The following is a 14,804-nucleotide window of genomic DNA, read 5'->3' on the forward strand; positions in this document are numbered from 1 at the left end:
GGTTCGATTCAATTTGATATCGATTTGATTCGATATTGATTTAAATGCTTCGATATTGATTCAGTAAGACGTAGAAATACACAAATACCTGTTGGCAATTTTTCATTATTTTTATTTTCATGCCTATAACACGTGGCATGTTACTTCACATAGAAATGAACTGAGCAATTAAACTTAGCAGCACCATAATGGCTCACTTGTGCATTTGTACTGTAGTACAAAAGTTAAAATAAAAAAAAAACACATGACAGTTCTGTGTCAACATGATCCGCAGGTTTGTCATGTTGCTGTTGTATTTTAGTTCTGCCTGGCACAACTTAAGCTGCTTTCACATAGAGCGCGGTTTGTGCCGTGCCCACCGCTGGGTTGGGTGCAGAGTCGGTGCAGAGCCTCCACCACCTTTTCTCCTATTGGACACAACTTTCTCTCTTCTCCCTTCTTTCCTATTGGACGCACCGAGATGTCGTCACAGCGCGGTACGGTGAAATTAAAAAATGTTCAATTCGGGCACAGGCAGGCGCGGCGCAAACTCCACGGCAGGTGCCCTCTCGCGCACCGCCGAACTCGGCGGCAGAGCGGTCCGGTCTTGCGCCGCGGTAGCACATACACAATGAATGGGATCGCCAGCGGCGGTCGCCGCTTTGCACCCTCTATGTGAAAGGGGCTTTACACACCACCCTACTTTTGTCCGTTTCTCGTGTTCCTTCCTTAAATGAGAATTCAAAATGAGTCCAAACGTCTGATTTGAAAGATTTTACGCTTGCGATCGTCGCCATTTTATTGTTGTTTGGTCGCGTGCAGCCACCGTCCACAAAACGCGGATCATAAGAAAATGTCGTGCACAGCGCCCCCACTGGCCAGGAGGTGAAGCAATTCAGAGCCTTTGCTTAATCGATATTGAATTAGGGCGGGGATAATTTTGATGCATCGATTTTTCGATATTTTTACCCACCCCTAATATGTTGAGTGCTGTATTTCTATAAACTGTTCTCTAAGCTATCATTGCAATTTAAAAGGTTGGCATTGAATGAGCTTGAAGGTCTTTTGGGCCCATCCTCTGACAGTCTTTGTCCTAGTGATGTATCTGGCTGTTCTGAAGCTTAATGTTTTGTTTTTAGCAGCTAAGCAATGGTCTTCAGTTGAGCTATGTAGTGCATTGGTGTCAGGTTTGCTCAGATGTTTCATGTGCATATGTAATTCATGGATGATTGTATGATGAGGTGAGTGTATATATACTTTTGGAAGTTAATAGTTAATAGTAATAGTTAATAGTAATAGAGTTTTGGGTTTGTAACAGGTTGTAACACCTTGTGTTACATTTGCAGATGCGGTATTTAGTATTACTGAAAGTATTGCGACTCCTGCAGACCGACAAACTACCAGAACATCTGCTTTTATAGAGGTCTGCAGACCTGGTGATGATCAGTTCATCCAGGATGGATGATTGCAGCACCTGTATCCACTATTGCTCACATGACTTTTTCTGTTTTAGTCAAATGTTTTTGGTAAATAAATTATGGATCTTTTTGAGAGATGTTACATGTTGTTGTCTGTCTTAGGTTTTATTTGACCCACTGTGATCAGAGAAATTATATTCGTTTTTTTTAAAATAGAAAACATATCTTCTGCACATGATTGTATCTGGCTGTCTGAATTATTACCTTTGTCAAAATTTGTGAAAATGATTGAATGGTTCTGCTCTGTGGACCTCTCATTTAAATGTGCCTGAGCCACGAGAGAAATAACATGTATGAATGTTGAATCCTGGCACAAAGTAGAATTTGATGCTGCTCTTCATGGAGGTTGCTACTCTCTGAGAAAGTCACTCTACATTCTGAGCCATTCCCTTTGCAGAGAAAGTTGAAACGAAAAGCTATTTGCATATTTCACCGCCACACTCTGGACACATCCCTGTTTGTCTCATCTGCGATCTTTGACCTTGGTTTCCCCCATCAGTTGGTCGCGGCTCTCCGTCTAATATCCAGCTGCGTCCACCCACCTCCAAAACAATAACATGTTTACTCCTCAGCTCCCTAAACTGTTAAGTACAATTAACTTTGACAGGCAGCTCTTCAATTTCTCAAATCAATTAATATGACTTGTTTAATTAGGGAGTCATTTCTGTCCTGGTCCTTGTAATCAAATGAATAATTTGCTGCTTGATCATTCACCACCGACACTAATCCACTTTAATCACATTCCACTACTCGCAAACACCATGCTGCATGACCTGATAATTATGAACTGCAATGTGTGAAAACTAACTTCCTACTGTTCATCGCAGATCTGTGGCATCATTGTTGTGTTCTACGCATTCAGTTCTAGTTTTCCTGGGATCAAGTAGAATTAGATGTTAATCAAAGGATAACTTCTAATTCTTGGTTAAAGAGTCTTTGGAGACATGAAATGTCAGATGTTCTGCATTCAGCTGTCTTCTGTTGTTTCATTATGAGCCTGCGATCACTCGCCTGCACCGTTCATTGAATGTTGAGGTATTTTTATGTTGCAGAGCTCACCAGTGTGTTTTTCCCCCTCAGAATATATACTGTTGTTAATTTGACCCCTACTGATATTTTTAGTCTCTCCTTTATGACCCAGGATAAGTTATTTCACATTCACTGGACACATAAGCTTCCACATTTAAATTCCATAACTGGATACAAACTATTCACTGGCTTACATGATGATGAAATAATAAAGGAATTGCCTTCACCTGTCCATGAAGCAAGTCTCCTTCAACTATCTAAATCTCATTTGAGCTCCTGAAAAGAATTCAAACATGTCCTCAAATGTAGTCTGTATTAAATTAAATCAGTTTACTTTTCAACACCATAAACAAAGGGGGCTTCAAGGCTATGGAAGTTGAGGGCCTAGTTTGTTTTTTAATTTTTAATCACTGTTTTCATCCACAGATGAAGCACTGCTCTCCTTCAACACTCCTTGACACACAATAAAAGTTTTTTTTTTCTGAGACCCTCAGAATTACAGTATGTTTTTGCAGGCTGCATGGGTAAAATGGATGTTGATGTGGGAGTCAGGGCCTTTTTGCGGTGTTTTTTACTTTAAAAATCAATCAGATTCTCTGTCCTAATCCTGTATCAGACTTCTTTCAGCTTGATCTGCCGCGTGTAAACTTGCATATCTTTATTGGATCAGAGAGAACGGTTGCTTCAGGGACACTTCTGAACCATGTCGTGGAGCTTTGGTCTGACCACTCTTATTGACTAGAGTGGTCATGATTAACAATGGCTGGCACAGCGCAGCCAGACCGTGGTGGGACCCTGGCGTTAATATCAATCTGATTTTGAATACACTTGTTTATTTTTTTTAAATATTTTCTTTACCTGTTTTTGTGATCAAAGTTTGATAATGGAGCTTGACGGTGGCTTGGTGGTTGCCTCCCATTAGAGACCATTATCGTGGAGTTTGAAAGTGCTTGCATTGGTTTTCTCCACGTTCTCCCTCAGCTCAAAAACATAAACAGTCTGCACTTATATAGTGCCTTCCTAACTTTATCCAGCCTCGACAAAGTGCTTAACAATGTTTCTCCTTTACTCCAGTACTTCTGTTATATATTCACTCTATACATAGCAGTACTTTGACTTGACAATTGTCTGTCAGAGAACCAAACCTACAGGTTAATCCGTCACCGCCCCCGCAACCCGGTTTGTGCGGAGCAACCGAGACCTCCCCCAGAAATCCATGGTGTACTCTGTTTTTCAAGTGAAAACAGCTGGGAACGGTGGAGTAACTGTGAGCCTGAACAGGATGATGCACGTGTAGAAAATGGATGAATGTTGGCAACGCATATAAAGCTGAAAGTTAACCAGTAGCTTTCTTGAGGAGATATTATGAAGTAAAATAATAGGCTGTATAACCCACTGCTATGCCGTAGGTTTTCTAAAGAGAAGTTTTGAAGCCGTGCTGCAAATGTGTGGAACAAACAGACCTGTGAAACTCGCTGGAGCACACCCACCTTAGGTCAATCACAGCTTGTCATTTTGACTTGCCTGTGTTAGCGTATGATAAACTATGATGCTAATAAATATTACTCTACATTCAGTCTGTCCTAATCACACCAAATATTATAATTGTCGCTTTAATTGTCACTTTAATTTTAATTGTCGCCAAAAAGAGTTCAGCTGAAAGGAGGACTAGCAGAGCACCGCTGGGCCGCTGCAAACTGCATCATGAGATAATAGACTGAGAGTTCCAGCAACAGTCCACTTGAAATGGTCCTGAAATGATTGACGGTGGCTCCTGGCTCCGCCTACCAAACATCGCTGGAAGAGCTACGCAGCTGATATTGAATATTTGCAATGGGAACTCCCATTTTAGATGTCATTTCTGGTGAAATCAGAAATGCCCGGAGTGTTTCGCTTATTTTTTATTACATTTTTTTATATTTTTTCCACTGGACATTTTAACATGGGGGTCAATGGAGACTGACTTGTCTTTGGAGTCCAAGAAGCTACAATTTTTCCTTCTTCCTTGTTGGATACTACGACGGAGTATTAGGGCCAAACAAAAAAAAACAAAAAAAGGAAATTACGAGAATAAAGTCATAATATTTTACGAGAATAAAGTCATAATATTACGAGAATAAAGTCTATAACTTCACAAGATGCTCAATATTCCTCATTTTAACACAGGGAGAAGAAGCTCTTCCTGTTAGAGTTCTCATAAATTATATTCTCATAATATTACGACTTTATTCTTGCAACATTACGACTTTATTCTCGTAATGTTACGACTTTATTCTCATAATTTTACGACTTTATTCTCGTAATATTACGACTTTATTCTCATAATATTACGACTTTATTCTATTACGACTTTATTCTCGCAACATTACGACTTTATTCTCGTAATTTTACGACTTTATTCTCATTATATTATGACTTTATTCTCGTAATTTCCATTTTTTTTTGTCTTAGTTTGGCCCTAATACTCCGTCGTAGGATACAAACCAAAAGTTTGAGTAAAACGTAAAACCTCTTAGGAAGTGATGATATCTGTTTCATATCCGGAGTTCTGCTGGCTGGAGGTATCCTGAAAGGGATGTTTGACAACAATCCCAGAACTACAAAGAGAACTTATGCGAGGAAAAAGTTTAGCAACTGACTCAGTTCTCAAGTGAGGATAACACATTGGCATGCAAGGAGGGACTTTCTGTGTTAAAGATTCTTGAAGAAGAGCAGCACAATATCTGGTGAATTCAATCTAATTCTAATGTCTTCTAAGTTTGTTTCAGTGTCCACCAACTGCCAGAAACATAATTCCTTCTTTAGCTGCTAAATGCTCCGCTACATCCCAGGGCGATGGTGGAGTTACTTGTTAATTTTTGTGGGCTTGTAACTACAAACACATTTGCAAAAACCTCATTTTACCCAATGGTAATATAAAATATTGATTTGTGAAGCTTTATGAATACACAGTTACACGACCCACTCAATTATTTATCATGACTGAGTGCACACTATGGTAAACAGACAGAGGCAGTGGATGAATTATTATCTGCTACAGATCTAATATTTTTATGTGGAATTTGTATGCTTTTAAAAGGCAAACCAGGAGCGCTTTCGCACATCAAAGCTGGCAAATGTTGGCAAAAACCTTTGTTGTCTCTGGACCATAACACTATTAGTCTAAAGGTGCCACGTTACTGGTCCTTCATCAGTTGTGGCACAGCTTATGTAATTAAAAAGATATTACGGCATCCTTCATACTACTACCATCAGTGTTTTTCTTAAATGCCACACACCAGCTGTGAAGGAGCAATGTGGTTACACAGCAGAGGAAGGTGACATTTGTTGCCGATTGGCCCCATGGGGATGGCATCAGTCAAACGGAAAAGCCGGTTCCCTTGTTTTGTTATTCTTCGGAAAATACACAGAAAACAAACAAAGCTGAACAATCTTCTTTAGAAACCCAGTGGGTGTTCGCACGAGGTGAAATGTGACTAGTCACTAGAACGTTCATGGCTGTGAACACAAGTCCTGTGTCTCCTTAACCTTTTGATTGCACCTTTGCTCTGTTATTCTGCTTTTGTGCTTCTCTTTGTGTTCCTCCTCCCCATCTTGCTCTGATGATTACCTGGCAGGAGCACACCGAGCACCTATCGCTGTCCAGCACCCAGATCTGCCCACTGTGCTTGACCTTGTTGTCATGGATACAGTCGCCGGTGCAGTTATGCCCATGAGGGCACCGACAGTCGTACCCTCCCTCCAGGTTGAAGCACACTGTGTCGTTGGCACAGGTGTTCCTCCCTGTCTTGCATTCATTAATATCTGCAGGGAGCACAAAAAAGATAACATCATACATATGCTCTGAGCAGGTTACACGTTTTTTCTGTTTCTTCTTCTTTTTTTTTCTTTATGGAAATGGCCTTTATAAACCTATTAATGCTGCTTTGAACCATTATGACCCAGAGGAGTTGTTTTTGTTTTTGTGCTGCTTTACAACAAACTCTAAGGATTTGAGTTGAACATTATCGGGAGAATGAATGCAACAGGAAAACAACGTTTCCATTCTTGGAGTAAACATGCAGAACGCAGAACGTAACACGGAAACCCAGTTTTGGTCAAGTCACAACTCTGGGAGGCGCAGAGAGGTTTATTCTTCTTCTCCTTTTATAAGAATGCTTTTAATGCGCCTTTTTCTTTCGTCTTCCAGCTCAGTCTGACAACCACGATGAGGTCAGCGAGTGGAGCGTCGCCAGAGGTACTGTTACAGTAGATTGAGGGGGGCTGATATGACAGCTCTCATATGTTGAATGACAGGCTGAATCAGAGAAAATGCTCCAGAAAATGAACAGGCACCAAATAGCAAAGTGACAAGTTTAGGTTTTACCATTTAAACCTACAGTATGTCCTAATATAAACACATATTATGACAAACATTGATCATTCAGGTCGATAATTTCTGTTTTTCATTGTCAACTTTATTTCATTTTTTAATAAACATCCACTTTTGCATTTAAGGCCTACAACACGTTTCAAATAAAGTTGGGATGATGAAAGTTGGGCCCGAAATCTTGTGCCATTACCCTTCATGCTGAAATTCCTCCAGTTTCCTTGAATGTATACAATATTACAGTACTGTAGAACGGTAAAAATGCACATCCCTTCAGCTATTTCTGTTAACATTTCAATGATTTCGTTCCACATATTTGTTGGCAAAGTGGAGATCCTCTTTGCTCATTAAAAACTAACCTTGACTCATGAACAGACTCAAAGATTCATGACTAGTGTGTCATCTCTATGTTTTTATCTATTCTTCAGCACTAAACTGGATTAGTACTAACTTTCATGGGAATGTGATGCAAACCTGAAATGCAGAAATTTCTACAAAAAGTTTATAAAATCAAATGAAATGTAGGATTGCTTAAATAAATAAGGTACTGCAAGTCTGCTTCTGTTACACAGACTTCTTATATTTGATTTTTGGTAGAGAAATTCAAAAGGAATTTTGGACTGAGCCTTTTCTTGTTTTCCCTGGGACAAATATACTTTTTCAAGCCCACGTATGTCTGTGTGAACAAGCAACATCATTTCTTTCACCAAATTTATTTAGTTATAATTTGCGTACAGAATGCAAGCGCAGACAACTCACCCACACATGACTCCCCGTTGGCGGAAAACAAGCCGTTGTCATGGTAGCCGTCACGACACTCGCAGTGGTACCAGCCGGGCAAGTTGACACAAGTAGATTTACTATCACACTCGACGAAGCCGTCCGCACATTCGTCAATATCTGCAGGAGAGGAGAGACGTGGACATGAGGTCGATGTAAGTCGGTTTCAAATAAATAAGATGTTGAGCCCCGTTCATGCCTCTCGGAAATGTTCAATGCTGACTGATTCATAATTAATAAAACAACATGTCTAGAATTTTAGAGAGCCTTGTCCTCAGGCTTTATTGATCAAACATTTTCTCGTAGCCAAAGGATGACATCTTCATCAGTAAAATATGATAGGGAATGAATACATCTAATACAATAAGTTGATTCATACGAGGGAGAGATATTGGTTTGTGTTTAGAGACTCCAGTAAAACTGTAATGTACAGTCATGCAGGTAAACAAATTAACTCCAAGGTAGAGCGCTCTTTGATTCCACTCTGCTTGTATAATCTTTTAGTAACGATGTGCAAAGACACTCAGCAAAGGCCTCTGACATATTTTCTAACAGCTCGTGGGTGGCTGTCAATAGATGAGCTGGAGTTTATTTTCACAGAGCTCCACTTAAAAAAAATCCTTGACTCTGCCACCTCCTCCAGCTCCTATATTTAATGTAAGACTGCGATTAGACGCTCTGTTTCTCCTTTCCGCATGTGTGTCTTTGTCGTCATCTCATCGTATCTTTGTTCTATGTATTTGTTACTCTTGTTCCTTCTCTGCTCTCTCTGCTTACAACATAAAACACGCAACAAGCAGCCCTGCAAACACCATCAGGGAACAAACGCAACACAAATGCCAACAATGAGCATTACACACACAAAGAGACAGATTACTCTGATATTCCAGCTAACATTTAATTAAACTAAGGGCCGGAGCCACACGAGAGAGGAAATAAAGCCTTTTATTACGCAGCAGGGCTAAATATGTTAGGACCAGACATGCACCGTGATTAAATGTGTCTGCAAAGCAAGTGATGGCTTTTTTATGGCTGCGCATGATGCATGATGCTCCGCTCTCATTATGAAAATGGCAGTGTGCCGTGTATGACCTTCTCCACAACTGTATCGCAACAATCTCCCCCACAGAGAGGTGGGCAGACGGACTCACGGTCCCCCACCGCCCAGGCTGTAATGGGATTAAGATCTATTGGCTAATGAGCCCTCAGCCTTTTAATAGAATTTCTGCTGCAGCTTAACTGTTGATCAAATGTCCTGCAGATTAGGGGTTTATCCATCTAAAAATGACGCGCATTTGTCTGAATCAACTGCAGTTTCTCAAAAAAAATGTATTTATTTTTTTACATGTCAGCAGATTAGGCGTTATTCCATCTGAAACTGACTCACATTTGTCTGAATCAGCTGCAGGTTTTCAATAAATAAAAAATAAAAAAATGATTGCAGATAAAGGATTTACATGTTTAAAAATGACTGTGACTCGGTTGAAGGAGCTGTCTCTGAACAGAAAATCACAAGTCTGGAGCAAAAATTATAACAAGCCTATCTTTGAAAATTAATATAAATTATCCCGACTCTTGAGGAGCAATATCCAATGCTCTTTGTTGCCTGTGAACCTAAATGGGATAAAAGGATAGTGAGCTTTTAAAATGGAAAAAAAAAACCTATAAAGAGTATTGCCAGCAAAAGGGGGGGAAAAAAATCATGCTGAATTTGTTTGAATCATCTGCCTCATTATGGCTGTATGAGGTAGTTCAAAGTACAACTGAGCAGTCGGTTACTATTTATAACAGACACCAATGATGAAATAAGACTAAAAATATGCAAATGGGTTATATTCAGCCATTTTCATTCAGGTATTTTAAACGCTTGACTGTCTGGTAATAACAGAGGGTTACACCCTCCACAAATGATTTGTTGCGCTCGCTTTTATCCAAGCGAAGCTGTCAGGGAAAATTATGGCTGGATGTATCTCAGCTTGCTGTCAAATCAACTTTTCGAGTCCTGCGGCATCTTCGAACAGTTCGAAACTCAACTGTTATTGCACTTTGGACTCGAAATGACTGAATGTGTGAAGTAGAGCAGCAGGGATAAAGCATGTCTGCAAAAGTCTCAACTTCTCTTCCATCATCTTTCTTAGAAGAGAAAGGAAGATCATTGTAATTAAGACATCAGTAATTCCATTTAGACAAGGGCACTGATGAGAGGAGCTGTCCCCATTAAATCTCAAAGTGTTATGTATTTTCTTTGTTCAATAATGATTTCCACTCAGTGGGGAAAAAAAAAAAAATATGAAAAAAGATTAATAACTAAAATAATCTTGACTGTTTTTATCTTCTGGAAATGTCAAGGTTTATGGCACATCAGTTACCTTGGTGACTGAAAGGGATTGGAAATGACAGAAATACCTACGCAGAGGCAAGAAAATGAGGATGGGCCAGACGAGGAGGAGGTGGAAGTGAAGGACACATACTGTAGTAAGAAGAGGCTGCCAGTGAGAGGAGGAGGAGATGGGGGAGGAAAAGGCAAAGAAGGAGAACATGCAAGGATGAGACGGACCGCAGTTATCCATCTCGTTATCCTGAGTGGCAGGTCAGAAACAAGGGCTCTATTACAGCATCTCTTGAAAGACAAAGTGAAAAAGAAGTGTCCGGCCTTACCTCCTGAGCTCATTATACAACCTTGCTAAGGGCCTCCACTTTCATTCATCCTCCTACCCATCCCCTACCAGGTGTTCTTTCTCCTTTTCATATATCCACCTCAAAGCTGAGGCAAAAACAGAGGTTTTCTCGTTATCACCTTTGCCAATCCCTGTCGTTTGCTCTCTCTTTGAGCGTAAAAGGGCAGAATTTAGACTGGCTTCTTCTATCATGGCTTCCTTTTGTTGTTCCAGTTGCTGACAACCTTTCCACTTCCACTTCTTCGTCTCGCCTTTGCTTCTCCATGCATTCATTTCTTTTTCATTCTTTGGCTAACAGACGGCCCTAAAGGTTGGAATTCAGCTCCGCTGCATTGCATCATTCAGTGGGGAAACGTGTTATTGCTGCCACTTGCACATCTCCAGAACAGTAACCCCCATTCACGCTGGTTTCATTTCCCCAGAGGCCGACCTGACGGTTCTGGGAGCAGTTATTCAGAAACAATGCCAGATCCTAACTCTTACTACTGAGACAGCCGTCTGACTTTATTAGGAGGGGGCAGATAAAGGCATTTGTCCGCTGACTCCCATGCTGAAGAGCCAACCCAGAAACCCATGGTTACACGTTTCCACGGCACTATCGCCCCCTTACTTTCTCTCAAAAATGATTCCGTTTAAGAGCTACAAACACATTTGTTACAAGTCACATGCATGCTGTTAACTACAGTTAACATGCCGGGGCCACGTTTCAGTTTCATGATTTCCGTCCACAGATCGTGACAAAAGTATCTATCACCTTTTCTGTTGAGACGATGCTGTAATTCCTGCACAGTAAAGTGCAACTGCGTGAAAGGCACCGAAGCTCTGTCTTCGTTGATGGAAGGAATGGAATCAAATAATCGGCTGATTATTGTGAAACCTGAGGCAAACTAAGTTGCAGACTGAGTCCGTGAAGATGAAATAGACATTTGAGTCGGAGAGGGGATGAGTAATCATAGAAAAATGGAAACGACTCTCTTGTCAATAATCCGTGGCTGCAAGCACCAGTCACAGCATATCCAACAACACCACACTTTACCGTTGAGTTCAGATTACAATTTCTCAGTTAACTGCAATCTTTAGTTAGAACATTTTTTTTTATGGTGAGTAGTGGTACTTTTTTAAGAAATATATATGAAAAGGCTTATAAACATTCCCAGTAATGTCTCTTCTTTCTCGCGAGCACATGAGTGACGTGACGGATTCGTGTTTTTAACTGACAGCTGAGCCAGCAGAAGCTATAAATTACAAAATAATTAGGCCTAGTTGTTGGAGACTGCTATCTCATAATGAAGTGCACACACAAACTTTTTAAAGCCTTTTAGATATTCAGATTTTGCACCTGCAGACTTCCTCGACCTTTTCTCGTCCATTCATTACAACATAGTGACGGTGGCATCATTATACGGAAAAGTTTCTTCTGTTACAAGGAGTGAGAGACTAATGGGGACAGATGGACGCAGACAACGGAGCAGTCCTGGTTGATAACCATTTCCAGCGTGCTCAAGGCTAAGGTGCAGGTCTACACTTCCGGTTCTACATGTACCACCTGAAGCATACGGCTGAGATTAGCCTCGGGGAAACTCAGGAACGGTTTGGGAGCGGCCCGGAGTTTGGACATGATACCAACAGAGGATACTTGGAAAGACTTTTATTCAGCTGTTTTCTGAGAATTATGCAGCCTGTTTAAGTTTCTGCATCATATCCACATTCCTCAGCCACATCAGGTTAATTTAAACCCCACGCAGTGGCCTTGCTAGATTGCGTTTTTTGAAAATTCTTTCGTGCCTGGATTTATTTTTCTGTTTCCCTTTGACTGGGTGTGATGATGACATGTTATAATGAACTGATGTAGTTTGGGAATTTAAGATGCTGGTACTTAAAAAATCACGACCAATACATTTTTTATGGGAGCTTGTTGGTGTGCAGATCCATCAGTTTGTTTCTATGTTGACTATCATATGATCAAGCACCCTGTCCAGTGTTTTTTGTTATTCATTTATTTCCGGATGTGCGTGTCTTTTTCTTTGTAGAGTGAAAAAGAAAAAAAAACAGGCTTCTTGTAGCACCAAAACATTGGTTCTGTTGGGCAACAACTAATATTTTAGAGTCGTCCATTACTCTGCCTGCGTCCCTATAAGTGCTTGTTTGCTGCATCTTAAAGCTGCCACTCATGTGCCACCTCAAAGTTGGTCATGAATGTTTGAACTGAAAAGAAGTAGTGTGGTTAAAAAAGGGCTGTAGATATTACACAAAATTGTAGTTCCTGGAAAATGTAGCTTGAAAACATATTTTCTGATGCCTGGCTTGCTGAAAGCTGTGGTGCACTGATGCTCCCTATCTACCCTGAAAACCATTGAGGGATTCTCCCAAGATCAATGGGAGAAACCTCGAGATGGCAGGTGCTCGAAGCTTGTAGGCCTTTTGACTTTTCTGTCAAATGTGCTTTCACCAGATCTTGAATACAGTAGGTCCTGAACAGTGATGTATCTGGGATATCTTAATGTTTGAATGGTTCTGAATTTGCAACACACTGTTTGTTTGTTATTGTCAAGAAGAGTGTAGAGATTGAGCATAAATCAATTTAAAAAAGTCTAAAACAGAGAAATCTTGGGAATTTTCCATTCTCACCCTGAGATAAGGAGTTAAGATATTTAAAGATGCAGTATTTGATATATCTTTACCGACGTCAAGACAGATCATTGTTCACGATAAACCTTCAGATAATGACCATTTAGGCACAATTGTACCGTCACTAGCTTACTGTGGTTTAGTTTCATCTTATGTAAAGCCTGATGTGATTTAAGAAAGTCCCGTCACCTCCTTAACCTTTTGCACAGCAAATTTGCCAATTTTTAATTCATCAGTGTTGGTTGTAATCAGTGTAATTTCATTTTTTTTAATTTAAAATAACACTTTCAGAGAAAATTTAAGCTAATTTTCAGGGGAGAGGCAGAGGTTCACCCTGGACAGGTCGCCAGTCCATCGCAGGGCCACATATACAGACAAACAACCAGACACACTCACTCACACTGTAATTTAGAATCATCAGTTAACCTAGTATGCACGTTTTTGGACTGAGGGAGGAAGCCGGAGTAACCAGAGGGAACCCACGCAAGCACGGGGAGAACATGCAAACTCCACACAGAAAGACCCCCGCCGGGCCTGTGAATTGAACCGGGACCTTCTTGCTGTGAGGCAACGGTGCTAACCACCAAGCCACTGTGCTGCCCGCAGTTTGACCAAGCACCAGCAATTAGGGTTGCCACCTTTCAGAAATAGAAATAAGGGACGCCCTGATTTCAGCAGCGCAAGAGCCAAAAAAAAAAGCCCCAAAACTTCTAAACTGAATAAAAATGTGTTTATTTTATATGAAAAAACTAAATGCTTTGATTTAAAGTTTAAAGTGCTTTAATAGCATTGAACTTGCATGACTGTACAGACAGACAACCATACTAGCAACTGAAATATCCTCCTATGCTACGTATGTCCACATCAGCCCAGATGTATAATATAGCCTACAGGTGAAGAATATGGTGTAAAAGTTAATTTATTTCAATAATTCATCAAGAATATGGTGTAAAAGTTAATTTATTTCAATAATTCAACTAGAATATGGTGTAAAAGTTAATTAATTTCAATAATTCAACTAGAATATGGTGTAAAAGTTAATTTATTTCAATAATTCATCAAGAATATGGTGTAAAAGTTAATTTATTTCAATAATTCAACTAGAATATGGTGTAAAAGTTAATTAATTTCAATAATTCAACTAGAATATGGTGTAAAAGTTGATTTATTTCAATAATTCAACTAGAATATGGTGTAAAAGTTAACTTATTTCAATAATTCAACTAGAATATGGTGTAAAAGTTAATTTATTTCAATAATTCAACTAGAATATGGTGTAAAAGTTAATTTATTTCAATAATTCAACTAGAATATGGTGTAAAAGTTAATTTATTTCAATAATTCAACTAGAATATGGTGTAAAAGTTGATTTATTTCAATATTTCAACTAGAATATGGTGTAAAAGTTAACTTATTTCAATAATTCAACTAGAATATGGTGTAAAAGTTAATTTATTTCAATAATTCAACTAGAATATGGTGTAAAAGTTAATTTATTTCAATAATTCAACTAGAATATGGTGTAAAGGTTAATTTATTTCAATAATTCAACTAGAATATGGTGTAAAGGTTCATTTATTTCAATAATTCAACTAGAATATGGTGTAAAAGTTGATTTATTTCAATATTTCAACTAGAATATGGTGTAAAAGTTAACTTATTTCAATAATTCAACTAGAATATGGTGTAAAAGTTAATTTATTTCAATAATTCAACTAGAATATGGTGTAAAAGTTAATTTGTGTGTCCCGTATTAGTTCAATACGGTACGCAACATTTTTTTCTCAAATAAAGGACAATTCCGTATTTTACGGGACGGGTGGCAACCCTACCAGCAATACAACTTTTGGGTTGAAGCCTGCC

The 14,804-nt window shown here is 39.4% G+C and overlaps 1 protein-coding gene across 1 annotated transcript in view; it reads right to left on the reverse strand.

Moving 5' to 3' along the window:
- The window catches only part of nell2a (neural EGFL like 2a), a 119,377-nt gene that overhangs the window by 12,979 nt on the left and 91,594 nt on the right, over positions 1 to 14,804 (reverse strand). The window contains exons 16-17 of the mRNA XM_061721080.1: positions 7,615 to 7,755; positions 6,097 to 6,290 (exon numbers count right to left, since the gene is read on the reverse strand). Coding sequence (XP_061577064.1) covers positions 6,097 to 6,290; positions 7,615 to 7,755 — 335 coding nt within the window. The remainder of the gene's footprint in view (positions 1 to 6,096; positions 6,291 to 7,614; positions 7,756 to 14,804) is intronic.

The sequence above is a fragment of the Cololabis saira genome, chromosome 5, assembly GCF_033807715.1.
Source record: "Cololabis saira isolate AMF1-May2022 chromosome 5, fColSai1.1, whole genome shotgun sequence".
NCBI lineage: Eukaryota > Metazoa > Chordata > Actinopteri > Beloniformes > Belonidae > Cololabis > Cololabis saira.